This window comes from Corvus cornix, chromosome 1 (genome assembly GCF_000738735.6).
Source record: "Corvus cornix cornix isolate S_Up_H32 chromosome 1, ASM73873v5, whole genome shotgun sequence".
NCBI lineage: Eukaryota > Metazoa > Chordata > Aves > Passeriformes > Corvidae > Corvus > Corvus cornix.
This window is the reverse complement of record NC_046332.1, coordinates 53058591-53085795: the sequence shown is the minus strand read 5'-3', so window position 1 is coordinate 53085795 and position 27205 is coordinate 53058591. Positions and strand designations below refer to the sequence as shown.

The following is a 27205-nucleotide window of genomic DNA, read 5'->3' as shown; positions in this document are numbered from 1 at the left end:
CCTAGATTTGGGAGCCTGATCTGCCCTAGGCAGGGACAAGCAGCAGAGACATGTAGTCAGGACAGAAGCAGAACTGCGGGTTCTGGAGGGATCTCTGTAGCCCAACATAGAGGTGCCAAATCAATTTAATTGCCTCAAAGGTTAGGCAATTGCTGAACAAATACCTTTCTAGATCTAAACGTTGATGGTGTAAGTCTGCTTACACCCCCCCTGGGCCACCTTGACCTTTTTCCAGATCCAGACCTGCCTGACCGTGATTAAGTCACTCACATTAAGAGCCATGTAAAGAGCTCAGGCAATATTTCCAAAATCTTTCCTGATTGTGGATCCAAGGATCTTACTCCTTTTGTCACAGAGCTACATGGCACAACCATCTGTCACTGGCTAATCCCTGCTGTTGCTCCAGGACTTCTCAGTGTTACCTGACTTCATCATAGTCACTGATGTCCCAAGTCTGACCTGCATGGTGTCACTCCATGCAGCCAGGATGACTGTGATTCACAACACCTGAGAAGTTAGTCCAGAAATGCCTGTCAGCTTCTCAACATGTGCACACACAGGCCATGCAGGTGGCAGGTGCCTTGCTGGGAGTTAGAGGGACTGTAAGTAGACCTATAATGTTTTTAACAGATGTTGCATGGTCCTTTAGGTACCAAGGGCTGAAAAACATCATCCTGAGATCTTTTGTTTTGAAATTGACAGTGGATGCAAGTTACAATTCACCCAGTGCCAAGCAGTGGTTCTTATTCTCTCCAACCATGGTTACAACCTCTGTGTCAGCTGCAAACTTCATCACTCAGGATTTTATCCAGGCCATGGTTTAAAACAAAACAACATAACATTAAACGGTGTAAGACAATACCCAATCCCTGCAGAACCTCTCAGGAGAAGAATTGCTTAAGGATGGTTTCTCTTTTAGTTATTTTAAGACTAGTGTGCTAGTCTTAAATCTTTATTAAGATTAAGATCTTAAAGATTATTAAATTAAGATCTGCGCTTACATCAATGTGTACTGGGTTGAGTTTATATTTTTCTACCTTTTAAATCAAAATTATTTTCTAAGCCAGTTGCTTATGGAAGCAACAAAATACTTTTAATTTAGCAGTAAAATTTGCAATCTTGTTCTAGAAATATGTTTGACACAATTATTAGTTATTTTCCCTAATAGTTATTTTCCCTAATTGCATGCTAATTTACAATTATTATTAATATTATTATTATTGCTACTACTATTAAGCTTCTTTAATATTTTATTGTTCAAAACCCTCTGTCTAATCTGCTCTCATTTCTCAGGGAGCAGAGCCAAGCTGCGAAACTATCACCATCAGGTCATCTGATCTACCTGTTTTTAAAATTGGCAGAGAATTCATTTTTTACCCAATTATCTTCATATTTCTGCTATCGCAAGACTTAATAAAAATGTAATAATTTTTCTTGTCTGTCTTAAAAGAATCAGATATAGAAGAGCAATACCTACCAATTTTAAAATCTGTCAAGTTAAGAGATTCTGTTTACCACCCTCTCCATTATTTTTGGAATGCAAAGTATGTCATCACCCCTCTGAGAAATGCATACTTAATCCTGCTCTTTAGCCAGTATGCAACTGGATTAATTACCAAATATTTCAATCTTTTCTGCTTTTTTTTTGACAATTCAGCTATTTTATACTGATGAAAATTTGTCAGAGGATCAGAACTGGATTCTGAAAGGTTATTAAATATCAGTATCATGACTTAACCAGCAAAATATAATGAAAAGTATTTGCATGTCTTAAATTTAAAAAAATTGCTTCCTTTTTACTTTTGGCTTTATGAACCTTGGATCTTGTTCCAATGCTTTTCTCCACCAGCTGAGAGCTAGAAATTTAATTTTATTAGCAAAAATGGTGGTGTTTTTATTTTAGTCATCTGAGTCCAGAAGTTAGGGTTTTAAGAAAATAGATCAACCACCAGGAAACTCACGACAACACATGAGAGCTGGCAAATATTCTACAGCATCACCAATGCTGTAAGATTAGCAACATTGAGAGAAGCAGTCAGCAACAATCAGTATCACTGGCAATGCAGCATCTCTCTATTTGATGAAAACTGGGAAGAGCTGTTTTTCCTTTTAAAGTGCACCTGTGACCTTTAGCTGGCTGGTCCTGGCATTCAGCCTGGGTGCCCAGCTGGAAGCCTCCCACCTCCAGCCCCTCCTTTGGCTGGTTTTTACGGGTTGTTCTGTGAGAAATCCACTTCAATACCTCAACTTCCTTCACACCTTGGTGCTTCCAGAGCCCGGGACAAGGGAAACTAGACTTTTGTATTTCTACACAATGTATTTCTACTCTTCTCTGATGTGGGCCTTCCTTGTAAAGGTGTTCCACAGGTGTAAACTCCTGCTGAGAGTAATTCACAGGATCCCCACCTAGTCCACAGGATCAAGCCTGTTCTAAATAACCTGCACATGTAAATTTTTTTTTTTAGAACTAAGAGAAGATTAATTGGATGTTTCTTCTCATCATCAAGTTTAGCTTCCGTCCTTGTTTAGCTGCTTCTCAAATACATAATTATCTGAATATACCAAACATACTTAACACCAACCTCATGAAGTTTTACAAAGATGAGTTGGCAGAGTCTATACATGGAATGGGTCCTGGTCGATGGCAAGATGAATCTGAGTCAGCAGTGCCCTGGCAGCCAGGAGGGCCAACCCTGTCCTGGGGTGCATCAGGCACAACATCGCCAGTTGGGCAAGGGAGGGGATTGTCCCGCTCTGCTCTGCACTGGGGTGGCCTCATCTCAAGTCCCATGTGCAGTTTTGGGTGCCATAATATAAAAAAGACATTAAACTACTAGACAGTGTTCAAAGGAGGGCAACAAAGATGGTGAAGGTCCCGGAGGAGAAGCCATATGAGGAGTGGCTGAGGTCACTTGGTCTGTTCAGCCTGGAGAAGAGGAGGCTGAGGGGAGACCACAATTCTGTCTACAGGTTCCTCACAAGGGGAAGTGGAGGGGCAGGCACTGATCTCTTCTCTGCGGTGCCTAGTGACAGGACCTGAGGGAATGGCCTGAAGCTGTCTGAGGAGGTCTAGGTTGGATGTCAGGAAAATGGTTCTTCACCCAGTGGGTGGTTGGCACTGGAACAGGCTCCCCAGTAAAGTGGTCACAGCACCAAGCTGGACAGAGTTCAAGAAATGGGTAGACAACACTCTCAGGATTCTTGAAGTGTCAGGAGTGGGACAGGAATTGGACTTCAATGATCTTTGTGGATCCTTCCAACTCCAGATATTCTATGATTCTATGTTCCTGTTACTTGCTACCACTGCCTGTACTAGCTATTTATGTATTTATATATAAGTGTTTGAAGGCAAAACTTTCTGTTTAGTCTGGTGCTCAGAAATGTTCCCTATTCTCAGCATTCACCTTAAGGATTTTATTTCTTTTGGGCAGAGAGCATCCGGAAAGGCTCTCGCCATCAGTTACCGCATCTCCCCCTGCCAAGCCCCAGCAGCCCTGGGAGCAGACGCTAAAAACTCGCTTTGAGCTCCCTCTGGTGACGACCGTCCTGCAGAAAGGCTCTCCAGCGCAACCCTGGCCTCAGCAGCTTCAGCAGCACTGTTGTACCGTGGGATGCTCAGGGACTGCTCGTCACTTGGCTGTTGGTAAGTAATGAGACAGGCGTGAAACGTCTGCAGAGCACAGGGTAACACATCATATTCTGGAGGCTCTGATTCTGCAAAAACTTAAGTGCTCGACGCCGTGTGAAAACCCAAGTGCTCCCTGCAATGCTCTGCGCTGGATGATGGCAAGAGCTGCCACAGGCTGTGGGGACTGGCTGGCCTGCAGCCCCTGCCCGACCTGCACTGGCCCTGCCTCGAGTGCAGCCCCTCAGAGCTGTCATGCCATGGGAAAGGCACTGAGAGGCACCAAACCACAGCAGCAGAAAAGTTTACAAAAACTGTGAGGCTAGGACTCAGAAGCAGGTGGCGGGCCTGGCTGGTGGGCTGGGGTCTGGTGGGCTGGGGGCAGTGTGGTTCCACACAGAATTACAATACCAATTAGACTGGAAAAGACCTCAGCAATCATTGAGCCCACCTATGTCTGAACACCCCCATGTCAATGAGACTGTCCAGTCCTTCCTTAAACACCTCTGGGGATGATGATTCCACCACCACCCTGGGCAGTCTGTTCCAATGCCTACTTAATGCTTCTGTGAAGATAATTCTTCCTAATGTCCAACCTAAACCTCCCAGTTTCAGACTATGTCTTCTTGTCCTGTCACTATTTACTTGGGAGAAGAGGCCGAGCTCCCCCCGGCTCCACCCTCCTTTCACGTAGTTGTAGAGAGTGATAAGGTCTCCCCTGAGCCTCCTCCTCTTCAGGCTAAATAACCCCAGTTCACTCAACTGCACCTTGTAGGACTTGTGCTCCAGACCCTTCAACAGCTCTGTTGCCTTCTCTTCACACACTCCAGCCAGCACCTCAATGTCCCTCCTGAATTAAGAGGCCCAGAATTGGACACATTACCTGAGGTGTGGCCTCCCTAGTGCTGAACTCACTGCCCTGGTCCTGCTGGCCACACTATTGTTGGTACAGGCCAGGATGCCATTGGCCTTCTCGGCCACCTGGGACGTGGCCTCCTGGCTCATGTACAGCCGCTATCGACCAGCACTCCCAGGTCCTTTTCTGCCGGGCAGCTTTCCAGCCATGCTGCCCCCAGCCTGTAGCGCTGCATGGGGTGGTTGTGACCCAAGTGCAGGACCTGGAATTTGGCCTTGTTGAACCTCGTGCTGTTGGGTCTCGGCCCATTGTTCCAGCCTGTCCAGGTCCCTCTGCAGGGCCTTCCTTCCCTCCAGCAGATCGACACTCCGACCCAGTTTGGTGTCGTCCCTGAACACCCTCCCTGGGGGCATGGGGAACACCGCTGCCCGCCCACCCACGGCCGCGGCCTGCGCGGGCGGTGCGGGGGCGGCGGGGCCGTCGCCATGGCAGCGGACGGGTCCGCCTGGCCCGGCCCAGGTGCAGCCGTGCGGCGCCGCCGGGACATTTATCCGCGGCCCGGGGTGCTGGGACGCGCTCCTGCTCCGCGCCTCGGTTCGGCGGGTGAGAGGGGCTGGCGGTGCGCCCGGGAGGCGGGAGAGAGGGCCAGGATACAGCCCTCAGGAAGTTTAACCCAACTTTCCGCTGAGTCCGCGGGGCGCTGGGGGCGGGTGCCCAGGCTCGACTTTGAGCCCGGTGGCCGCGCCGAGGTGAGGTGGTGGGGGGGGCTCCGGGTGGGTCTGTGCCAGCGGGGATGCAGCGGGACCAAGTGCGGGCCTCCCGTCCGGGAAGCCGGTGTGTGCCGGGAGGGAGCTCCCGGACCTGCTCCCCGCGGTTCAGCCCGTGCCTGCAGCTCTCCCAGAGGTGCCAGCTGGGGCTCTTCTGTGTGTCAGAGCTTGAAGCAGGGCGAAATGCTTCGTTGAGAGGTAAAGATGCTGTTATCGCTGTGGCATGTTTGGTGTAGTCAAAAACCCTTCATCACAGTGCTGAGTGCCCTGACAGTTGTAGTTAAAGATTGAGCTTTGTCAACCATAGTGGGGAAATAGTTGAAAATGAAGCAGAAGTCCATCTGCTGGGACCCTGAGTGTGAGGCTACTGTAGGATGCTGGTATTCGCTGTTTCTTGTACTGTCTCACTTTAACTCGGTGTGCTTTTCTTCAGGCCAGCAGGGCACCAACAGGCAAAATGACAGCTGTGAGGTATGAACAAGGGACCGAGCCGAGAGAAGAATCTGGGTGAGTGAAATGAACCGTACCAGTGTGGGGTTTGGGGTTGAATATGTGGTGTGTAGTCCCCTGTCTTTAGGTTCTTAGTGCTTCAAATATTACAAAGGGAATAATGATGGAGTGTCTGAAATTTATGTAGAGTCTTTCTATCTCCCCTCTCCTGCCAGTGCTGCTGTCTGAGAGGAGGGATATCTTTGAGGAAAATACGCTGTTTTGATTGACTTCTTGTGAGTAATTAATAAGTGATAAATGAGTACAGGGTCTCCACCCCTGGTATAATAAGCCCGTGGCATTAAAGTGTGCTCTTTTAGCATCCAGACTGTCAAGAGACTTACAAGAGAGTGTCAAGGTCTCTTGTAAAGCTAGATGCTCTTCCTCTGTTTACTTTAAAAGCCTCAAGCCTGAAGTTGCCTTTAGCTATGGGCAGTCAGAAAAGCTTATATTCTGTATGGAGTGTGTGTGTGAAGGAAATAATGTCTTCTAGTATGGCTTCCTTCCACCCCAGTAGTCAAAGACTAATTGTAGTAGTTTGAAGCTGAGAGCTTGTTCTGCCTTGGACAACAAGTAGATGTAGAATGAGCAACAAAACAAACTCCCTCTGAGGAAAGCATTATCTAGAACTGAATTCTTGTGTGGGAGCATGATGGGAACAGTGTATTTAAACTTGGTTTCTGTTTTATCTTTGTGTTAAAGATTGTCTTTCTAGCTCAAAACACTTCTGTTTCTCATTCTTCTTGTGGCATATTTTAATCACAGTAGAGGATAAGGAGGTGGCATTTGGTGCACTTCACGTGTCTTCAAGTATAAGCAAGTGACCTGCAGCAAAATTGCTGCAGCAGCAACGTGCTTTAATAAGCGAAACACTTCTGCTGTTCAGTAAGTGTAAACACCTAAGTGAATATTCTGTAAGAATAGCTGGGAAGCAAACCTGAATGGCTATCCATCACTCAAACTTTGCTTCAGCTCTAGGAGCAAAATGAGGACACATGTGGTGTCTGGAAGTATTGGAGCTGGGAAATGAGGCTTGAATGCTAAAATTGTTGCATCAGAATAATTCTTCTACTGAGCCTGATACTGAGTGCAAGCGGTGAAGCATCAGTACTGGTTGCTGAAACTGTAGGAGAAGCATCATTAAACTTCTTGCTTATAAGGTGATTAGCCCAGACTGCAGAAGCAGTGCTGGTGCATGGGTCTGTTGTGGAGAATGAAGAATATTTGAATCCTCAGAATTACTACACTAACGCTTCAAACACACTAGGCTGCCTCAGAACAGGGAAACACCAATATTGGATATGTGTATGTAGCTGTTCCTGCCCCAGAAGCAATGGTGCCAGAGGCAGAGCCTGAGCAAACACTGTGGCTGTGCTATTATGCATCACAGTATTTCTGTGGAGAAGACTGAAATAAAAACTCCTGGATTTGAATCCTACACTTTTTATCTGAAATTGTCATGTGGCCTTTGAAAAAAAACAAAAACTTTGATCTAAAGAGACCATTTTAAGGAAGTTATGGCAAGCAGCCACTACCCCAAAAACCTGCTGTTCTAGCACTAGCTCAGCTGCTGCTCTGGTCTTCCAGTTTCCGGTGTGGTATCCTGCTCTGCACAAAAACATCTCTGTGCTAGGGCTTTTCCTGGTGAAAACATTAATTCTCTGGACAAGAAGTTCACTGTAACAGCTTTAATGTTACTTGGACTCTCTGAAGCCATTTTGCATATGTATATTTCCGGCACTTCTAGAACCTAGACTGTTGAGTCCTTAGCGGACGCATGGATGCCCTGCTTCAAAGCCCTTTATCCTACTGCTGAACACATCTGTCTCTTTTGGGGGGAAAAAAGGGAAAACTTTTGAGAAATGGGTTGCTAATGGGAAATAGATCAGCATAAGCCAAGGGGCTCATCTGTGACCACATGAGGGGGACGTCTTTCTTCCCCTGGTACTGGGCCTGTGCTCTAGCTCAGGCTGCTGCTTGCTTTACAGTGAACTCTTTTTTTTTTTTTTTTTTTTTTTTTTTGGAACAATGTGTAGCAATGTATAGAGCTGACATCTCTATCAGTGTGTGAGTTTTATTATTCCTTTTCCAGCTCTGCAACAGCAGAAGAGGCCACAGTAAAGATTGATGATGGTCGTGATGAGGATAATGGACCAGACAGCTGTTTCAAGTAAGTTAATGATATACTAAATTTCTTTGCTTACCCGCAGAAGTGTAATCTAGTGAGCCAAAATAAGAAGGCATGCGGGTAGCTTGTTGAAGTAGAGATAAGCCCAGTAAAATGCTTGATATTGACATTTCTTCTAGTACATAGTGAAGACAAGTAAGTTGAGGAAGCCTCTTTATCCCTCTAGAGATAAAAGCCCAACCCAGGAACACAAGTCTGTCGTATTGTGGAGAATGGGTAGTCCAAACTGCATTGATTAAATTTTCCTGAAGGAATAAGTTTGTGAGAGCACAGAAAAACAAGTGCTGGTGAGAAAATGGGGTGAATGAGTATCTGGGCATAACAATAAGCATCATGGCCCTCATCAAGTCTAAATTGTCTAAACGTGCTAGTAGTTTACTCTGTTCTTGAAGTAGTTATTTTCTGAGTGTTTAGCTCAGGTTATTGTTACAGCAAACTTAGTCAAGTCAGTGGCAAGTCCTGCAGCTCAAGAACAGTAAGCCTAAGCCTGTTTTCTCAGTTATTCTGTGACATATTTTCCTAGATTTCAGAAGTTGGAATTTACAAATGTATTTCACAAAAGCTTTAAGCTAATTATGTAATCAAATGTGTCATGTTTCCTTCAACTGATTTAAGATGTTGCAGGCCAAATTGGAGTGGTGTGTGTTCATATTTTGCTATGTAGTGTACCTAGTAGAGGTACTTGTCCATAGACTGTGGCAGCTGAAGTCTTGGCATCCCTACTACAGTTGTAGGATTGACTGGACAAAGACATAAACCAACAAACAATTAGTGTGATTATTGCAGAGTTTTGTTAGATACTTGACATTCATAGATACCAGCAAAACCTTCTATATGTTAAGCTGCCTTCAGAACAAGACATGGTATTACATCCTTGACTTCCATAGGATAAGTATGTACTACAACCCAGGTATCTCCTTCCAGCTTAAGAATGCAAATGTTTGCTGGTTAGACCTTGTACCTTGGTTTAGAGTGAGAAGCTAATAATGAAAAGCGTGGGTTAGTTCAGTAACCCCAGCAAGATGCTGCCTCAGCACCTCAAAGGTATCTAGCCTTGCCTTAAACTGAGTTATTGAAGTGAACCAAGTGAAATGCAATGCTTAAATTGTCCTAGAGGAAACAAGTATTTTGGACAGGATCACTGGGGTGCAATGTGCATTACTGAGCTGACAAAAACTTCTTGTAATAGTGCAAAATAAATCTATCAGTACTTTTTGTCAGTATGTTACAACTAATGGTAAGTCCTGCTGTTAGTGATATGCTTGAAAAAGGTGTTTTCTTCCAAGTGTCTAAGAAAAGACTTGATGCTTACAGTAGTTAAGTAATCTTGGGATTGCTTAACACTGGCAGCCTGTTTTTCAAACTGTCAGAACTTGAGTGTTTGCAGGTTCTTGTTGCAGGAACTTCTACCTTAGCTCTTGGTGTAATGTAAAGAGGCTTACATGAAAGAGTTACAGAGGGCTTAAAGCATACCAAAGAGGCAACAAAATCTCCTGTAACTGGAAACAAGAGCTGTGACCCTGCCAGGAGTGAAGATTACTCTCAAAACTGGAAGAATTTGGCTTCAGAAGCACTTTTTCTTAAAAGATGCTTGGATTTTCAACCTGAAAGCCGAACTGATGTTTCCTTTTTAAAATAGAAGTGGGATTTGTATTCCTCTATTCCAAAGGCGTGAGAGCTGTTAACAAGTGCAACTCTTTTCAGGCCTGGGAAACAAATAGTTTGATACAGTAAACTTGTAAATTGAATGAAATATATTGAGATATTTATCCTACAGTCTTCCTCTTGACCAATAACTATTATATAAACCTACTTCTTATAGCTTACTAAGCCAGAGTTCAGGCGTCACTGGAATTGTGACACTGAATAATGTTATGGATAAGTACATACTGCTGTATTTCTAGTGTCTGGAAGCTGATTAATACTTTTTCTAACAAGTGATCAAAGCATTGTTTTCAAGTACTCCCTTAACCTATATACTTCATGAATGCAACTGAGTCATCTCATCTTAGAGAAATCACTACTATGCAGAATACTAAAGCCAAAGAAATGTGACTAAAAGAATATAACTATGCTCTTGTGGCTAATATCTGTAGGAAAATGTCACTTGTCTTGATGTCAGTTCTCTTCTCTTGCAGTGCAGCTAGGAGAAAAATTGCCCCCTTTGTGATGTCATTTGGATTCAGGTAAAAGCTTGTGCTTGAAATGATGTGGGCAAGGTAAAAATAGTCCTTATTTCTGGTGTAAGAACTTGGAGAGTTCCTTAAACATCAGTAATTCCAGCTTGCTTTGTCAGAAAAGTACTGAATCCCATGTCACCCCCAGAACAGGGAACTTGAGTAAAGTACTAGAATTGAAAAATAAGTCTTAAACAGATGTGACTACATTCTCCAAGGAGAGCTGGAAGTCAGAACTATAAATGTCATTGACTTGGATAAAACCTCTTTAATGGCTTATTCTTGGCTGGCAGCCTTTGAACAAGCAGTTGGTCAGTTGTGTGTAGTCTAGGTGCTGGAACAAGGCAAGCCATTAAAGGCAGTTATTTTTAAGGGACTATATTAAGTCATGAGAGGGAGGAAAGCTGAGTAAGATGAAAGCAACAATGATACTGGTATGCCTTAAAGCATTCAGGTTTGCATTGCTTCTAGCTGTGAAATCATAAATTAATAACTACAGTTGTGTCTGAAGTAAATGTATGGTTCCACATAGATGAAGGTCTCTGTGCATATCACTTAAAAATGCAATTGGAAATCTTCAGGTTCTATTTAAGCAGGCTTCAATCTATGTAAAAGAACACACTCTTTCTGGAACTCTTTTCTTAGAAATCAGGGCTTGTGCTATTCAGTTGATAGGTGTCCAAAAGTCATTCCTGCCTCTTAAATTTATTTGTATTTTTCTCTTTGCAGAGTATTTGGAGTTGTACTTGTCATTGTGGACATTATAGTTGTGATTCTGGATCTGGCCGTCAGTGAGGGAAAGACGGGTACAGAGGTTCCTGAAGGTGTTGCCCTGGCAATAGCACTCTTCTTTCTCGTTGATGTTCTCCTGAGGGTGTTTGTTGAAGGGTAAGACATGGGCAAAAGTTAAGTCCATGTGGCAAGTCCTCAAGCTAGGAAGGAAGCCAAACTTAAAGCTCAAACTATGAACATGATGCCCTGTATGCTAATTTTCTGGTCATAGATAACAGCCACGTCTTTTCTTGGCTGTATGTGTTGGTGGTTACCCTTCTACAGAACAATCTGTAATTGTTTTCAGCATAAGTGAGCACTTGGGAACTACATTAGCTTTGCCATAACTTGTGTGTAAATCAGGTGTAAGATTGCTTTCTTAGTGAGACTTCAGTGCTCAGTGTTAAGAACTGCTTCAGAAGAGCTTGTCTCCCGGAGTAGCCCTATATAGGTGATTCTCTTTTTGAAGATATATTTCAGTCTTTGCTACCTGTATTGGCATCTGTCTAAAACTCTCCTTGGTTTCAGCTTCAGGAACTATTTCCGGTCCAAACTGAATATTTTGGATGCATGTATAGTGGTGGGCACTCTGTTAATTAATTTGACGTACTGCTTCTTAGACTTTGATGCAGTAGAGGAGATACCAAGGTAAGAGTGGTATGGCAGCTGGTAAGTGTGAGCTCTCTTTTTGATCATCTTCTAAGAATTTTCTTGGGCACCTCTAAGCCAGATATGTGCATATGAGATCAAAAATAGGACTGTGATAATGTGTCGTGGTACAGACTAATGAAGGATAGATACACAACTTTGGTCTCTGTTTATGCTGTAGGCTGTCTCTGCCTCAAAGGCAGAGGTGATCTGAACATACTAGTAGGGGTAACTAAAAGTGAGGCCATCAAATGCTCTGACTTGAGCACTCTTTGGGGAAAGGTGTGCAGTAGCCATAATAAAGAGGAGGGTCTGAAGAAGGTCAGAAAGAAGAGTTGGATTATCATAGCAAATGGAACAGACAGCTGAGGGAGGATCTCTGTCTAATGGATCTTGAAATAGAAAGAGTTGCCAAACTGTCTTGTTTCCTGTGCTTTGCTTTCTCAAAAGCCTTATGGTAATATATGTTGGATTTTTCAGCCATGCTCTGGGGAGAGGAAACATGCTGTTTATGTACATAAGCTACTTCAAGTCCTATTTCCTTCTGATTTCTATATCTTGATCAGATGATAACCTGTGAGATGAATCCATTCCTGATGGAGACAGAACTACAACTTTAAGATGAGTTTATGTGCACTAGGTTTGACTTAGAGAAACTTTCTTGCATCAGCCAGGGAAAAGTTGAGCTCTTTTAAAAAAAAAAAAAAAAAAAAAAAATTAAAAATCACCCCCTCCCCCAAATTCAGCTGACTAATGGGTATAAGAGGGGAACATTATTCCAGAAGAGAATAAAAAGTTTAGTTATGGAAGAATCCAGAGTTGGACAAGTATCTTTAAATACTAGTTTTCTCTTAAAGTGCTGGCTAAACTTGGGTTTCAAGAAATAGAACTGTCAAAGGAATAGCTTTTTCAGCCTTACTAATAAAAGGCTTTTTCCTTCTAGGTTGTCTTAAACATTCATCTGAGTTTTTAATTACTTCCCATTTCTATGGCCACATTTTTCTAAAGCAGCTTTCATCTTGTAGCAGCATCCAGATAAAGGGAGGGGAAAAGAGTACTGTGACAGGGTAATCTGCACTCTTATCTCTACTAGGCTATGCTAGTAGTAGGCCTGATCCTACATTGACCCATCTGGTTGTAGATCTGTGTGTGCAAGTTTTTTGTATTCTGACTTGCTGAAGTTGATGGGAATCTAGAATAGGTTTTTTTCCTCACATAAAGAGGACTTCACACTGCTGCTCTCAGAAGACACTCAGCTGTGGCCTACTGTCTTATCTATTCAATTTTTGAAGCCCTCTATAAGGCTTCTCTTGTTAAAGGCTCTAAAATTGTGTTCTGACCAAAATATTACTACCTGACAGTAGATGATACCTCAGATTTGACCAAATCTTGAGATGCGGTGGTCTTCCCACCTAACACACCAGTAGTGTCCACGAAATCCAACTAATTCCCAGTAGCCTTACTGGGTTTATCACTTTTCTTTCTTCAGTCCTTCCTCAAGAAGCAAACAATAGTCTTAAAGTATCTGATACATCTCAGAATAATTAGAATTTGAGCAGCTTTTATGTGGATGAGAGCTTATATATGACAAGTGAAATTTCAGTGACAGTCCATAGAGGTAATATGTCCTGATGGAGGAGTATGGTTTCTCTTTCTAGTCTGGTCTAGCCGGGTGTGTGTAGGGATGTAGTTAACTGCTTCCTCGAAGTCTGACCTATAAAAGGACATTGACCGATGAGAGCTGCATACCAGTCTGGGAGGTAATGCTTAATTGGTTGACTTCCTTAAGGGCAGAATGCAAATGGCTTTTATCTTGAAGAGTTGCTTCTCAGAGTTGTGGGAAGAGGGGTTATGGAGTTTTCACCCCAGTTTTGGTTCATCTCATTTTCTGCTAGCTCTGAGGAAATTCTGTTTTGAAAACAGGGGGGTGATACTGAATTTTGAAGAAGCTCAGGGAAAAACTGAAACTTTCCTCCAGGTATCCAAGACAACCTTACCTTGCTGACTTCAAGCTCCATATCAGTGGAGAGCAGACTGTGTTCAACTGGAGTTTTGTCTCCCTTACTCTTGGTATTCACCAGCATTTTTACACACGTGTATCAAAACCTAGAATATGTGCTGCTTAAAATGTATGCTCGCTTACCTCCTTAAGGAATGAAATGAGTTTTAGTTTGCCCTTGTCCCTAGGAGTGTGGGAAAGCAGCTGCTCCTGTTCAGTTGTTTGAATAGAACCACTCACCTAAGCTTCTTTCCCGCTTCAAAGTTCAACAGTAGTTCAAAGTTCCTCAAACCGAACCAAGTGTTCAGGTTGCTGAATGATTAAACACAGGATATATATACTGATCTGTTCTCAGGTTTCTTAATCAAGTCATGATGTATTTAGCCTGTCTAGCTTTTTTTCAGTCAGTTTTCAGGTGGCTACATACACTTAAATGTGGCTACAGGTACTTAAATGTATAGTTGAGAATAAACTTCAAGGAACAAGAATTTGGTGATAATAACATGGGTAATGTTAATGGAATTTGTTGCTTTCTACCCAGAGGTATCTGTGGAAGTCTGTTTCAGCAAGTAGGGGATTTCCTAGTTCTGTTAGCTGTTCAGAACATGTACTCACAAAAAACTCTTGACAACAAACCTATGATATTCTTCAAGTACAGTCGTAGTTCCAAAATCAGCCTGAGAAGTCCTAGTTTAATATATGAAACAAAGTTTTAAACTGTCTCTGAAACAGCTTTTAAACAGCTTTAATCTTTGCCTCTAAGTTTATTTGTATCCATTTTCTTTCATGGTGAATCTGTCCTCTAGAATGGTTATTTTCCTCCGAATTCTGAGAATTGTCATCTTGGTAAGAATATTTCATCTGGCTTCACAAAAGAAGCAACTTGAAGTGGTGACCAGGAGAATGGTAAGTTGGCCTCTTAACATATCTTGGCTACTACTGCTGTTTCCAATGCTTTCTCCAGGCAGCATCCATGGTAAATAGCAAGGCTGACCATGGCCTATTGGTCTGCAATTGATAGTATTGCCCAAGCAGCACATCTGTTCAGTGTCCCTGACAGGGCTCTGGAGCTTTGCCTCCACCTTCAGGAACGCCTTTTCGTTCTCAGCTTTGCTCAAGTAAGCAGCAACTTCACCTGGAAGGTCACCACAGTAAAGTGATTGCAACACCACCATGTGTCTCAACTGACAATTTCTAGCTTGTGTGGTACATAGACTCTTTTCCCTCACATGGGGGAAGGTAGGAGTTTTAATGTGTCTGATGCTTTATTTTGGGTGCCAACAAAGCAATCTAGCTGTTGAAGCCCTATCTTCTGTAAATGCCTCTTATTTTCATCAGAGGCATTCAAGTGGTACTTTAAGCTTCAAGTATGTCCTATTGCTCAGGAATAAGCAGTCTTGGTTATGGTACCCTTAACTTTATTCTTTTTTCCTTCAGTCTCCAGACACCCAAATAAAAATGACAGATTCATGCTGCAGTATGCAAAAGATCTGCAGTGTTCTTTTCACTAGAATAAACTTTGATACTTCAGGGTAAAAATTCTGTACAGAGCTTCTACCTAAAAGTTAATACAAGAAATGTTGCTCTTGGATAATGGTGTAGTGAAATGAGGCTCTGCTACTCAAGCTTAACTTGAGAGTCTAGATGGTTGAGTTTTCCTAGTAACAGACAACACTGAGTGATCATTGGAATTCTTGTGGAAGATTAACTCTTACTTTTTTTTTCTGGTCAGGTCTCTGAAAACAAAAGACGTTATATGAAAGATGGCTTTGATCTGGATCTCACCTATATTACTGGTTTGTGGAAACAAATGTCACTTTGCAGCATGTTATGTCCTGTTAAGACTTGTTTTTCAGTTAATAAGAGCTTGTTGTTAAATACGGACAATGTTTAGACTCAGGAAACTTAAGTATGAAGTCAAATCAGGCCTATTCCTCTTCTGTGGGATTTTGAAATATGGATTCCTGTCTGACACTATTCTCCAGAATTAGCCTTCTTGGGACAGTTGTACATGCCGTATGTAATGATAGAAATTTATCTGAGGCCTGGGGAACCAGTGCTGGGGAAGTATTGACTTACAGTATTTTTGCTTCAGATTCTGTGGAGACTGGCACTTGGTGGTGGTTGATGCTTTGGGAAGCATTATTTGTCTTGCTCTAGCTATGCTGAATGTAGAGGAAAGCCTCCCAGGAATGGGTAGATTGTTCTTATAATTAGGGTAGGAATAAGACATTTCATAAGGATGTTTCTCAATCATGTAGTCCTTATGTGTAGGCAGGCTTCCTGCTGTTACTTGTGATTGCTGTCCTCTCAACAGATCGAATTATTGCAATGTCATTTCCATCTTCTGGGAAGCAGTCTTTCTACAGGAACCCCATAAAGGTAAAAATCTTATCTACCAAGTTCACTGTTTCTGAAACCTGTTTCTTTTATAGATTCCTACTAATTTACGTGTGACCTGGATCATGTCAGTCCTAGTTCTGCTGCCTTTGCTGGTTGGAATGACTGACTGATGATCTCCACTGTGGTGCACTGCTTATGTTGTAGTGTCTCAGCTAATCCTAGTAGGTTGTATCTCATAGTGTGGACACACGAGTGCTTTGATCCTCCTGTTCTTTGGGAATGCTTTGAAGAATCAAGGCAGTTCTGTCCCAGGCTAGTAATAGTGATAAGATCTATTAATCTAAATAAAGTTGTTTAAAAGGTCTGCATACATAATGTCCATTTCAGAGCTACCCTTCCTGATATTGTAGAAACATTTATAGGGACAGGAAGATAGCTGCAGTAGTAATTTTATTCTAGACCAGAACCTGAGCTGTTGGGTTGGAAAGGCCTGCTGTCTGAGGGCTGTTTGTGAATGCAGTTGCTGATCCCACCTGGAGGGCTGGGGGGGTTGAGGTGGCAGTGGAAATAAGGAACAGAGCATTAACTACTCTGAACTCATTATTGTTTAGGAAGTTGCAAGATTTTTGGACACCAAACATCCAGACCACTATAAAGTCTACAACCTCTGCAGTAAGTATGTTTAGCTGCTGACTATATTGAAATAGTGGAGATAAATTTTAATGTAGTGAAAAGTGTGAAACCAGAAGCTAAGCACACATGGTTGTAGCCAAGTTACCTCAGTTTTTTTTCATTTTGATCTATCTATTAACGCTACTGTATTTTAGACACTAGTACATGCTCAGACCAGCAATTGTGTGTTACAAGCCACTTTCTATGTTACAATCCTTCTCCCTTCCTGGCATAACTTCAGATCTTTTCCTATAGGTGAAAAAGGCTATGACCCCAAGTACTTTCACTACAGGGTGGAAAGGATCTTCATTGATGACCACAATGTCCCAGCACTACAGTGAGTCTTGTCAAGAAATACATACATTGTAATTGTTCTATGTAGGCATTTGCTTTGAGCCACTAATTATCCCCTTACTTAGGGACATGCTGAAATTCACTGCCAGTGTCCGTGAATGGATGAGTCAAGATGAGAAGAATGTCATAGCAATTCACTGTAAAGGAGGCAAAGGTAGGATTTCTCATGTGTAATCTGTGTATGCTACAAATCACAATTCTGTGTCATTATAGCTTCTTTGATGTTAGTGTGGCCTTACACTGTAAGCCCATCTCATACTATGGTTTAACTTGACAAATTCTGCAGACACTGTGATGACTAGCAAGAGTATTGTACTCTGTGTTCAGTATTACACAACCCCATTTTTAGGTAGTCTAAATTGGTTCTTAGTCTAAGCTGTCATTGTGTCTCTTAAAATGTTCTTCAATAACTTTCTGGTGTTCTGGCAGCTGGGACAGCAGTCCCCCAGGAGAAACTGGGGATAGGGGCTACTGAAACTGCTACTGTTAAAAATGTGTGCTGGTTTGGACAAATTTGGAGGAAAAATATCCTCTGATAGAAGGCAGGTTACAACCAGCCCTCCCCCCACCAGATTCAGGAAAAAAAAAAAGAATTTTTTCCTCGGAGGAAAGTGAAAGAGAGAAAAAACTATTTATTTAATAAACACACAGGAAAAGGATAATAATGCTAAATAATGAAACCTCTCACTGTGGAGAGAAACCTGGGAAAAATTCAGAGTCCTTCCATAGATCTCTCTCCCCCTCCTTGGAGCTGGGTTGTGGGCCCACCTCCGGGCCTCGGTGGAGAACTCTCGCGAGGTGTTCTGATGTTGAAACAGTCCAGAAAAAAAAGAAGGGAAAAATCGAAGTCCCAGGAAAATAAAGTTCAACTCTCCATCTCCCTCCGGTGAAAAAAGTAGCTGGAAAACTGGCTGGGAAAAAAAAAAACCAAACAGGGTGCTTCCCTCTGCTCTCGCTTGCTGCTGCAGCTGAATGCAGAGGAGTCTGTGTGTCCTTGAAACACTGCTTTGAAAGTTCTCTGGGTATTTTTTCCTCTTCCTCCTCTCAGGCTCAGTTTAAAGGTACAGAAAGGCACAAAATTAATTTCTGGGCATAGAGGAGTGATAGGGGATACAACATCATAAAGTCACCCCAAGACAAAGTGTTAGGCTGCTGCTTTGCCTTCTGGTAGCCAGTCACCCATGCTGAATATTTTGCATTGTAGTATAGCTCAAACTATCCATTGTTTAGGTTGGAGAAAGACCTTTCAAGATCAAGTCCAACTGTTAACCCAGTACTACCAGGTCCACTACTAAACTATGTCTCTCAGTGCCACGTCTGCACATCTAAATTACCTCTAGGAGTGGTGATTCAATCACTTCCAAGGGCAACTTGTTCCAGTGTTTCATAACCCTGTTGGAGATGAAATTTTTCTTAATATCCAATCTAAATCTTCCCTGGAGCAACCTGAAGCCATTTCTTCTCTTCCTATTGCTTGTTACCTGGAAGGAGCAGACCAACCCCACCTCACTATGACCTTTACAGCAAAAAGGTCTCCCCTGAGCCTCCTTTTCTCTAGGCTAAACACACTCAGCTGCTCCTTGTAAGACTTGTGCTCCAGACCCTTCCCCAGCTCTGTTGCCCTTCTCTGGACACACTCCAGCATCTCAATGTCTTTCTTGCAGTGAGGGGCTCAAAACTTAATGCAGGATTCAAGGTACAGCCTCTGCAGTGACAAGCAGAGAGGGATAATCACTGCCCTGGTCCTGCTGGCCACACTACTGCTGATACAGGCCAGGATGTCATTGGTGTACTTGGGCACACTGCTGGCTTATGTTCAGCTGCTGTTGAACAGTACCCTCAAGTCCTTTTCCAGTGGGCTGCTTTTCAAACAATTTTCCCTGAGCCCGTAGCACTGTGTGGGGTTGTTGTGACCCAAGTGCAGGTCCCAGCCCTTCACTTTATTGAACCTCATGCAGTTGGCCTTGGCCTATCAGTCCAGCCTGTCCAGATCCCTCTGCAGAGCCTTCCTGCCCTCCAACACTCCTAGCAGATCAACACTCCTATCCAACTTGGTGTCCTCTTCAAACTGGCTGAGGATACACTCAATCCCCTTGTCCAGATTGTTGGTAAAGATATTAAACAGGACTGGCTGGAGTACTGTGCCCTGGGGACAGCACTAGTGACCAGCTGCCAGCTGGATGTAACTCCATTCACCGCAATTCTCTGGGCCCGGCCATCCAGACAGGTTTTTACCCAGTGAAGAGTGCACCTGTCCAAGCCATGAGCAGCCAGTTTCTCCAGGAGCATGCTGTGGGAAATGGTATCGAAGGCATTACTTAAGTCCAAGTAGACAACATCCACAGCCTTTCCCTCATCCACTAAGTGGGTCACCCTCTCATAGAAGGAGTTCATGTTGATCAAGCAGGACATGCCCTTCATAAATCCATGCTGGGTGGGCCTGATCCCCTGGTTGTGCTGCATGTGTTGTGTGATACCACTCAAGATGATCTGCTGCATAACTTTACCCCTCTAGAATTTTCCAGGTACTGCTGGATCTTAAATCAAGATACACATGATATTAGGTGATAGAGTACAATGAAGTCTTATGGAAAGAATAGTGAAGGCTGTCAAACATAGGAGCTAACCTGCAGGTGCTAGCTGCAATCAGCAGTAGTGTGGGAGCTGTTGAAATGCATAAATAACTGCAAGTAGGCCAAATTTCCCTGCAGACATCTGCCACATCTTTAGCCACCTGCTGTTACTACTGCAAGTACCTGGCTTCAAGTAGGTGGTTACTTAACATTAAAGAGTTGCCCCCAGGTGGAGCTCTGTTTTAAAGTCTTTCAAAACTGAGTGTTGAAACTACCTGCAGTCAAAACCAGCTTGAAGAACAAGTATAGGGAGGGTGGCTTGACCTCTGAGATTTTAAATTAAAAGCTGAAACTATAGTAGGCATCTTCATGCTAGCAGACTTGATGGCTTTTAGTAGGGTTGCAGGGATACTGATTGGGGCAGAGAAACAACTCTTGACACTTACAGGATTCAGACGTTTCAGTTTATAGCCTCATTTAGTAGAGTGCTTGACTCTATTCCCTGCTGAATGGGGTATGCAGGTACTGACCAGCTGCCTGAGTGTCTCTAGTAATGAAAACATGGGGACAAGGAACAAATTGACAAACTCCAGTATCTTGTCTTTAACAACTTCTTCTCAGAAATACAGGCACCTGACTACTCGACTGTCACTTGTAACTTTTGAAATAGATGAGATAACAGGAGATGACTTTACCTTCACAAAAATAATCCCAATACCTTTGAACTGCTGTAATTCAACTTGTGTTGTATGTCTAATACAGGCAGGACTGGAACAATGGTCTGTATCTGGCTCATAGACAGTGACCAGTTTGAGAGTGCAAAGGTAAAAACTCCTGTTTATTTTTTGATTTGTTTAGTATTCAAAATGTCCTTTTAGGATTTACTGAATTGGTGAAATGCACTAATGTGCTGCGAAAGTTCTATACTAGAAAAAGGATTCTCTGAAGATTCTGGTTTTAAAAAAGTTCATGCAAGTCTTCTTACAGTGCAAAATTCTGAGGAGACTATTCTTGATCTGACAGAAGTGGGGAAAATAGCATTTAACAGGTTACCAACTTGAAGTAGTCTTTTAGGAGGAATAATGGGTCTAGGGTCTTGAGCAACAACTTAAACTGTAGGTGACTTCTGAGCAAAGTCTCCTAAAGATAGGTTTTAAGTGGTTTTAAGCAATTTTTTTTTTTTTGCCTAATCTCCCTCCAAGTAGTGTGCCATCAAGAATTGTCTTGTCTTGACAGCCAGCATTACAAAAGAAAGCCCTTCTAGGGAAGGGGAGAAAGACCAAGTCCCAACCAGGACAGGTGCTTATGCTGCTTTAGTGTCCTGGGTCTGATATCAGCTGGAGACTTGGGATGCAGAAGGCCCAGGACACTCAAGGTAGTCTGGGCAGAGTGTGTATCCATTTAATCACTTGCTTTCCTCTGAGTTTGGTTCATGAAGATATGAACTAATGTTCAGCTTGGTCTGCCACAGACCACTTGAGAAATATAGATGGTTCTAAAGCAATTGCTTAAAAGTCATATTGCTCTTCTTCACTCTTTCATGGATGACAGATTTATGTATCTGACTTCCTAATTAGTACTTTCTTCTTGTAATTAAAAGTCTCCTTTAGAAGGTACCAAAGCAACTATTGCATATTTTCACTTGCATTCCTTTACTGGACTTGAGTAGTGTACTTCTATTTTACTATCCCCTTCTCAAGGAGGGGAATGGTGGTGGGATGGGTAGCTTAACCCTTGAAATTATCTTCCTGTGTAGGAAAGTTTGGACTACTTTGGGGAGAGAAGAACTGATAGAAGCACAAGTACCAAGTTTCAAGGAGTTGAAACTCCCTCACAGGTAAGCTTGAGCAGGTTCAGGAACTGTAGTCAAACCAATACTAACCTTGTGAGTGCTTATGCTGCCCCACCTTCCCTGCCTTGTTTCAGTGATGTAGGTTCCTATTACTTGCTTAACTCCTGAACTGTCTGTAATCCTTCTGTGAGAGTCGGAAGATGAACAACTGACATGGTTGCTTTGCATCTTTCCCCTTCCCTTTATGCCTTTCTCTGCATAACAGTGTTAAATCTGAAGTATAGTGTCTAGGATAACAACAGAATTCCTGAGATTAGGAAAGCTTTCGGTCCAACCCCACTGTTCAAGCAGGGTGACCTGGACAGATGTGTCCAGTCAGGTCTAGAACATCTGCACAGACGCAGACTCCACAGAATGTCTGGGCATCCTCACAGGAGCATGGCACTGTAAGGCAACTGGACTGTTTAACAAGGATGCATGGAAGCCTGAAGCCTGGCCTGGTGCTGATTTGGCTTGGATGGAGAAATGCATCTTCTGCAGACTGCATTCACTGGGAAAAACTACACAAGTTTTTGCCTCAGGCCACAGTTCAGGACTTTGCTCATCTTGATTTACTGTTCTGTGTGATGCAGAGTTGGGAAGTGAATCTGGTGACAGGGGTACTTATAATTGCTGGCAGAAAATAGAAGTACAGCTGTCCTTCAGTAAAATGAATGTATCTTGTATGTTTAAACATTCAGCCTCTTAAAGCTACAATATAAAAGCTCCTCACTTCTTGCTGAACTAAAAAGTACAGAATTCCTCTTAAAACATGAAATTTAAATGCTGATTAAAAATGTAGATGTTGAATTTGTCTAGAAGATTGTTTGAACCGGGGAAGGGAGGGAGAACAGTTGTCTTTCTTCTTAGCTTTGGACTTTGAAGAGCTAAAAACTTGGTGTAGAAGATCTATTTAAATCCTACTTCTGCCTAAAATTAATCTGTGTTGGGTACAGAAACTGCATAATGTGTCTGGTTTTTTTGCATTACAGAGTAGGTATGTTGGGTATTATGAGATCCTGAAAAACAAGTATAACTTGCAGCTCCCACCACAGAGACAACTCAAAATAAAAAACTTCAAAATCCACTCTATACATGGTAAGAACTCTTGTATTTGGGCATTCCTCTATCTGGCAGTGGTTTCCCATTACAGGCAGCTGATAACTGTTTCTCTTGCTAAGCTGAGGAATGTAGACTTACTGGGATCTGAGAATTTAAATGACACAGAACACAATGAAGAGTATTTTGTAGTCGGTTGCTCTGCGTTGTGTCACTTTCTGGATGTTGGACCAAATGATGGCTCACATACAACCTGCTTTTTTTTGGAAGGGGAATCACTTTTCAAGTGAGACTAACTCCCCATGTGGAGCTGGATCCACTAATGTTCCTGAGCTTTAGATACACGCCTATTTTTGTACCTGTGTACTGGTTATCTTGCTCAAAAGCTGGAAGTTCACAGCTGCTTGTTCTAGGGGAGTTCAGACTGCTGTTATTGTTCGATCAATGGAACTAGATTCTACATTAGCCTATTCCCCTGCTGGGATTCAGTTACTTCAAAATACAATTTTCAGCCACTGAATACTGACTTACCTTCAGCATTTGAGGTCTCTAGGGTCTTGAGTAAGGCATTCTAGAAAGAAAGCACTTTTGAATGGGATCACACTTGGTTTTCATGACTACTTATGTTTCCAGCTAAAGTGTGTGCCTCTGGTATAATGCAACACTTTGTTCCTAGGAGTCGGGAAAGGCAATGGAAGTGATATGAAGGTGCAGATAATAACAAGGAAGCAAGTTGTACTACAATGTGTATGTGCGAATCAAAAAAATTGCAAGGTGAGTACTATGAAGACACGAGTTGAGTCACAGAAGCTGAAAACTGACTTAGAGGTGAAAAGTGTCTTTGTTTTATGTCCAATATTCAATTTCTACACATTCTAACTAAATGGATGATGTAAATTTCAAGAGGAGGAAAAAGCTAAACTTTGCCAGATCCTAGGAAAAGTAGTGGTAAGATAAAGAAAGATTTCCCTGGGAGTCGCTTACATGCAAATAGTTCACTCTGTCCTGAGCAGCCTAAACTTGTTGTCTGTTGTTCTAACACTGCTGTTGTATTTGTGTACCGTGAATGAGTAGTTATATGTTGTCGTGAATTGGTCCCTTGTCTCACTGTAGAAACTTTCATAAGACAAATACTTTATTCTGTTATCCAGCTCTTCTTTGATTCTGAAAGTGACTCTGTAGTCATTGGCTTAGAAGACTGCCCTGTTCTAAGTGGTGATGTGAAAGTCAGATTTGAATCCAATTCTGTAAGTATACCGGTGTGAAGACCTTCACTTGGGTATGGGGAGAGGCTGCAGTGCAAACTGCAGTGGGTCCTCCCTGGCTGGGCGGGGCGGGGCAGAATTTGTTCCTCCCCAGTGACTCCTGCTGTGTCTCACTGTGCAGTGGGGGATGCAGCGAGTGGTGTAACATCAGCCTAGGTAAGCAGGGGAAGCATGTGGCTGCTCAAACAGCAGTATAACCAAGGCATCTTAGTTGGGTACCTGCTGCTCCTAACCATGGGGGCCTTACCTCATTGTATTGCGTGACTTGGTACTGAAGTAACTGCAGAGCAAAAAGCGATTTGTGTGTGATATTGGGCTCTTTAAGTGTACTGATTCTGGCACTGTAGCTTTGTAAACCAAATTAGTGAAGAAAAGTGGGTACCCTTGCTCTACAAAAAAAAAGTTCTGTTGTGTAACACAGTCCCTAAACAAGGTGTTTGTGTTTAGGCTCTCCCAAAAGGCTATGATGGCTGCCCATTCTTTTTCTGGTTCAACACTTCCTTTATTGAAAATAACAGGTAAGTGATCATAGGGGATGCCTTCAGATCCTAACTTCTGGTGTCTGCATAGAGCTGAAAGATCATAAACATAGTACTGAAAGCTGAGATAAGACAGGCCTGATCAGCCAGCTAACTTTCATGTGGGTACTGGTCTTTGACCCTTAACTATAACTTCTGAACAGGCAGTTGCTTGCACTGTGACAAGTATTTTAAACATCAGAGCTTTCTATCTTTACTTAAATGACTGGATTATTTCCTTGGTGCTCTCTAACCATTGTTAATGAATTTGAATTAAAAAATGTAATGCTAACTATTCAAACCTGCCATCCTCTGTAGTATGGCTGCCTGAGAGGCAGGAATTCAGTATCTTAGCAGGCAAACATTAAGACCACAATTAGAGGTCCTGATGCTTGGGATCACAAAGAAAGGCCCTCTTATGGCTTCTCACGAAATTACTGTGATTTTGCTTGCTGAGACTGGAACTCCTAGAGAAGCTCCACCTGGTGAAAGTTGGGCTTGTCTACCTTGCTTTGGGAGTGATGTAGAAATGCAGAAACAAGAAAGCCCTGTCTTTGGTCTGCCTTGCTTGACAGATTTAGGTAGAGGAACAGTGAACTTGACATATGAGGTATAATTACTGTGTTCTCAATGACTGGAATAGATAAAAACCAGTTTTTACTTAACTGATCCCATTGCAGCTTGAGAAGAGGTAGCCATGAGCCTGTTTGTAAACTGTTAATATGCTGAGCCAGCAGTGCACCTTGCAGTCTCAATGCAGACCAATTAGACCAAGCCAGTGCCAGGAGAAATGTCTGCCAGCTGTCCGATAGCCCTGCAACATTGCCATCTTGAGGGTTTTGCTGAAGTGTTTTGCTTCCTCCAGAACTATGGAGGATGCCCCACTAGGCTACCTTTTCTGCCCAGACCTTCTGGTAGACCTGAGTGGAATAGGTGTGAGCAGAAGTGAAACAGCTGTTAAGGTAGTGCTTCTGTCTCTGTATCTCTTAATTCAGACATGGCTGATGTGCAAGTGCTTTTAGGTGATAGCTAGACATGAATTTGGTAAACATTAAAATTGGAGAACATGCCTGATGAGGTTGAGTACTGAATCAAATCCTTGCCTTTAGGGAAGGTTGGTTATTAAATTCCTGGCACTTGCATCATATCACGGGGCCTTGAGCTGAATGTAATATTAATTTCACTCTGTCTTGTACTGTGGGGTTCTGGGAGGGGGGTGGGAACAAAGCCATCAGGTTGACTTTGTTTCTCAGACTACATAAGATGCAAAGTATTGTGCAGGTATAGCTGATGTCTGTTTGAATTCAAGATCTGGGGCTGTATTTAATATTGTAGGGCTGAGCTAGAAGATCTCTCAGCTGGCTGAAAGGAAAAGCATGTCTTAGACTGTAAGATATACTACTGAATTTTGTCTTTCAGACTCTACCTTCCCAGGAATGAGCTGGATAACCCTCACAAGTGTAAAACATGGAAAGTCTATAGTGAGACGTTTGCTGTGGAGGTGAACTTTATTGATCTGTAAGGGAAACATGTAAAATTAATCTCTTTCCTGGAGAATGTCTTGCTATTTCAGTATAAAGTGAAGCAGTCTCATTTGGATGTACTTAATGTATTTCTGTGTAGATACAACTTCTCAAATAAAGTTACATGAAGTTCTGTTGTACAGGGCAATAATACTCTGAAGAGTTATTTAATGTCAGTTGACTGTCACATCATTGGATCCTTGGGAGCTTAGATATCTCTGCATATGGGTAATTCCTGTTTGAGTTAATGTAAGACAATTACCTGTCTTTAGGCACGAGCGTTAACATGATGGTGGATGAAGACCAGCAGTGTGCATGAGACTGGAAAATCTGATGCGACTCTCTTGGCATTGGGGTTTTCCACAGATCAGTTGAATATGGGAGTTTTGAGGGAGAAATATTAATCTCCCTGTGCTGGATTACTGCTTCTTGAGCGCAGAAGCCTTGGTATTGAACTGCCCTTCATCAGGAATCAGTGATATAGGGCTTTGAGCAGCACCTGGCCTGGGAGCTGCCTGTGGAGGTTGGAGACTGCACAGCTGCTTTTCTACTGCTGTACCTCACCAAAAGTGGCTGTGATGGCCACTTACCCTAAGGCTTAAGTCTGGCTCTCATCAGTTCCTGAGCATTCCAGCTGCCTGGGATCAGTTAGCATGGCTGCCTTAATACCTGCATATGAGGGGTTTGATTTGTGTACCTGCTCATTTGAGCAAATAGTGCAAATGCTCACTGGCCCCTCTTGAGCTGTACTAAGACCTATAATGCACAAATTTCTAGGATGCTTATTCTATTTCCAACTATTCTTATCAGTGCAGCTCTTCTATGGAGACTGTACCTTCATTTATGAGAAACGTGCTGAGGTGTCAGCTTCTTGGTTCTGCTGCTTCATTAGTCTTTGTGTTGTGGAAGGGGAGTGACATAGCTTTCCAGTTAATCAAATAAGCAGAGAGGTCATATACCTTCCCTGTGCTTACTTGAAGGTAGTGGTTTACTATGAAGTACACCACGTGTGGGCTCAACTTTTGCTATTGCTGTGTATTTACCTAATATTTAGGAGATGGGCTCATGAAAGTTGCTTCTATCAGCAGCGTATTTCAAATGTGGAGGCTGAAGCCTGTCTTGAATGACCAATAGTGTCACACCAATTGTTTACAGTTCTAGGTGCAGGATAGAGTGAGCCTGGGTTACTTAAATGTATGAAGTCCAAGCTCCTGTGAAAAACAAGCCTGGATAGAGCTGGCTAATCAATCTAGTTCAGTTCTATGTATCTCCACAGATAGGACTTTTCATTCAATACTTAATCTTGTACCTGCTTTTACTTTCTCATTGGAATTTCCCTTATTCCAAGTTGTACCTGTTGCATCTTGTCCTGCCCCTCTAAGCCTCTGCAAAGAGCCTGTCTCTATCCCCTCCCATGAATGAGGCAAATGTAGACTCTTCAGCTTTCAGTAATGTGTGAACAAACTATTCTCATTGCCCTCTCCTTGGCTTGCTCCAGTATGTCACCACCTTTCTTGTACAGGGGAATATGAAATTGGATGTGGTCT

The 27205-nt window shown here is 42.7% G+C and overlaps 1 protein-coding gene across 5 annotated transcripts; it reads left to right on the top strand.

The window, feature by feature from the left end:
• Positions 1–3544: 3544 nt before the first annotated feature.
• LOC104689941 (phosphatidylinositol 3,4,5-trisphosphate 3-phosphatase TPTE2-like) lies at positions 3545–25811 on the top strand. 5 transcript variants are annotated; one of them, XM_010400373.4, is made up of 19 exons: positions 3545–3643; positions 5682–5755; positions 7830–7907; positions 10064–10111; positions 10832–10990; positions 11402–11521; positions 14327–14426; positions 15253–15316; positions 15838–15902; positions 16475–16535; positions 16791–16872; positions 16955–17043; positions 20225–20286; positions 21219–21299; positions 22286–22391; positions 23029–23126; positions 23504–23599; positions 24065–24135; positions 25555–25811. In XM_010400373.4, the coding sequence occupies exons 2-19, from the start codon at positions 5706–5708 to the stop codon at positions 25655–25657; spliced, it is 1533 nt and encodes a 510-aa protein (XP_010398675.1). In that variant the 5' UTR covers positions 3545–3643; positions 5682–5705; the 3' UTR covers positions 25658–25811. The 5 variants fall into 5 exon arrangements, with proteins under 5 accessions (XP_010398675.1, XP_010398677.2, XP_010398674.1 ...); XM_010400375.3 differs by lacking the exon at positions 3545–3643 and adding an exon at positions 4878–5084; XM_010400372.3 differs by lacking the exon at positions 3545–3643 and adding an exon at positions 5091–5230.
• The last annotated feature ends 1394 nt before the right edge of the window (positions 25812–27205 follow it).

Coding starts and splice junctions, on each gene's coding strand:
- LOC104689941 (XM_010400375.3), top strand. CDS start 4,893: ATGGGGAACACCGCTGCCCGCCCACCCACGGCCGCGGCCTGCGCGGGC. Junction 7,908..10,063: donor GGACCAGACAGCTGTTTCAA/GTAAGTTAATGA, acceptor CTTCTCTTGCAG/TGCAGCTAGGAGAAAAATTG. Junction 10,112..10,831: donor GTGATGTCATTTGGATTCAG/GTAAAAGCTTGT, acceptor TTCTCTTTGCAG/AGTATTTGGAGTTGTACTTG.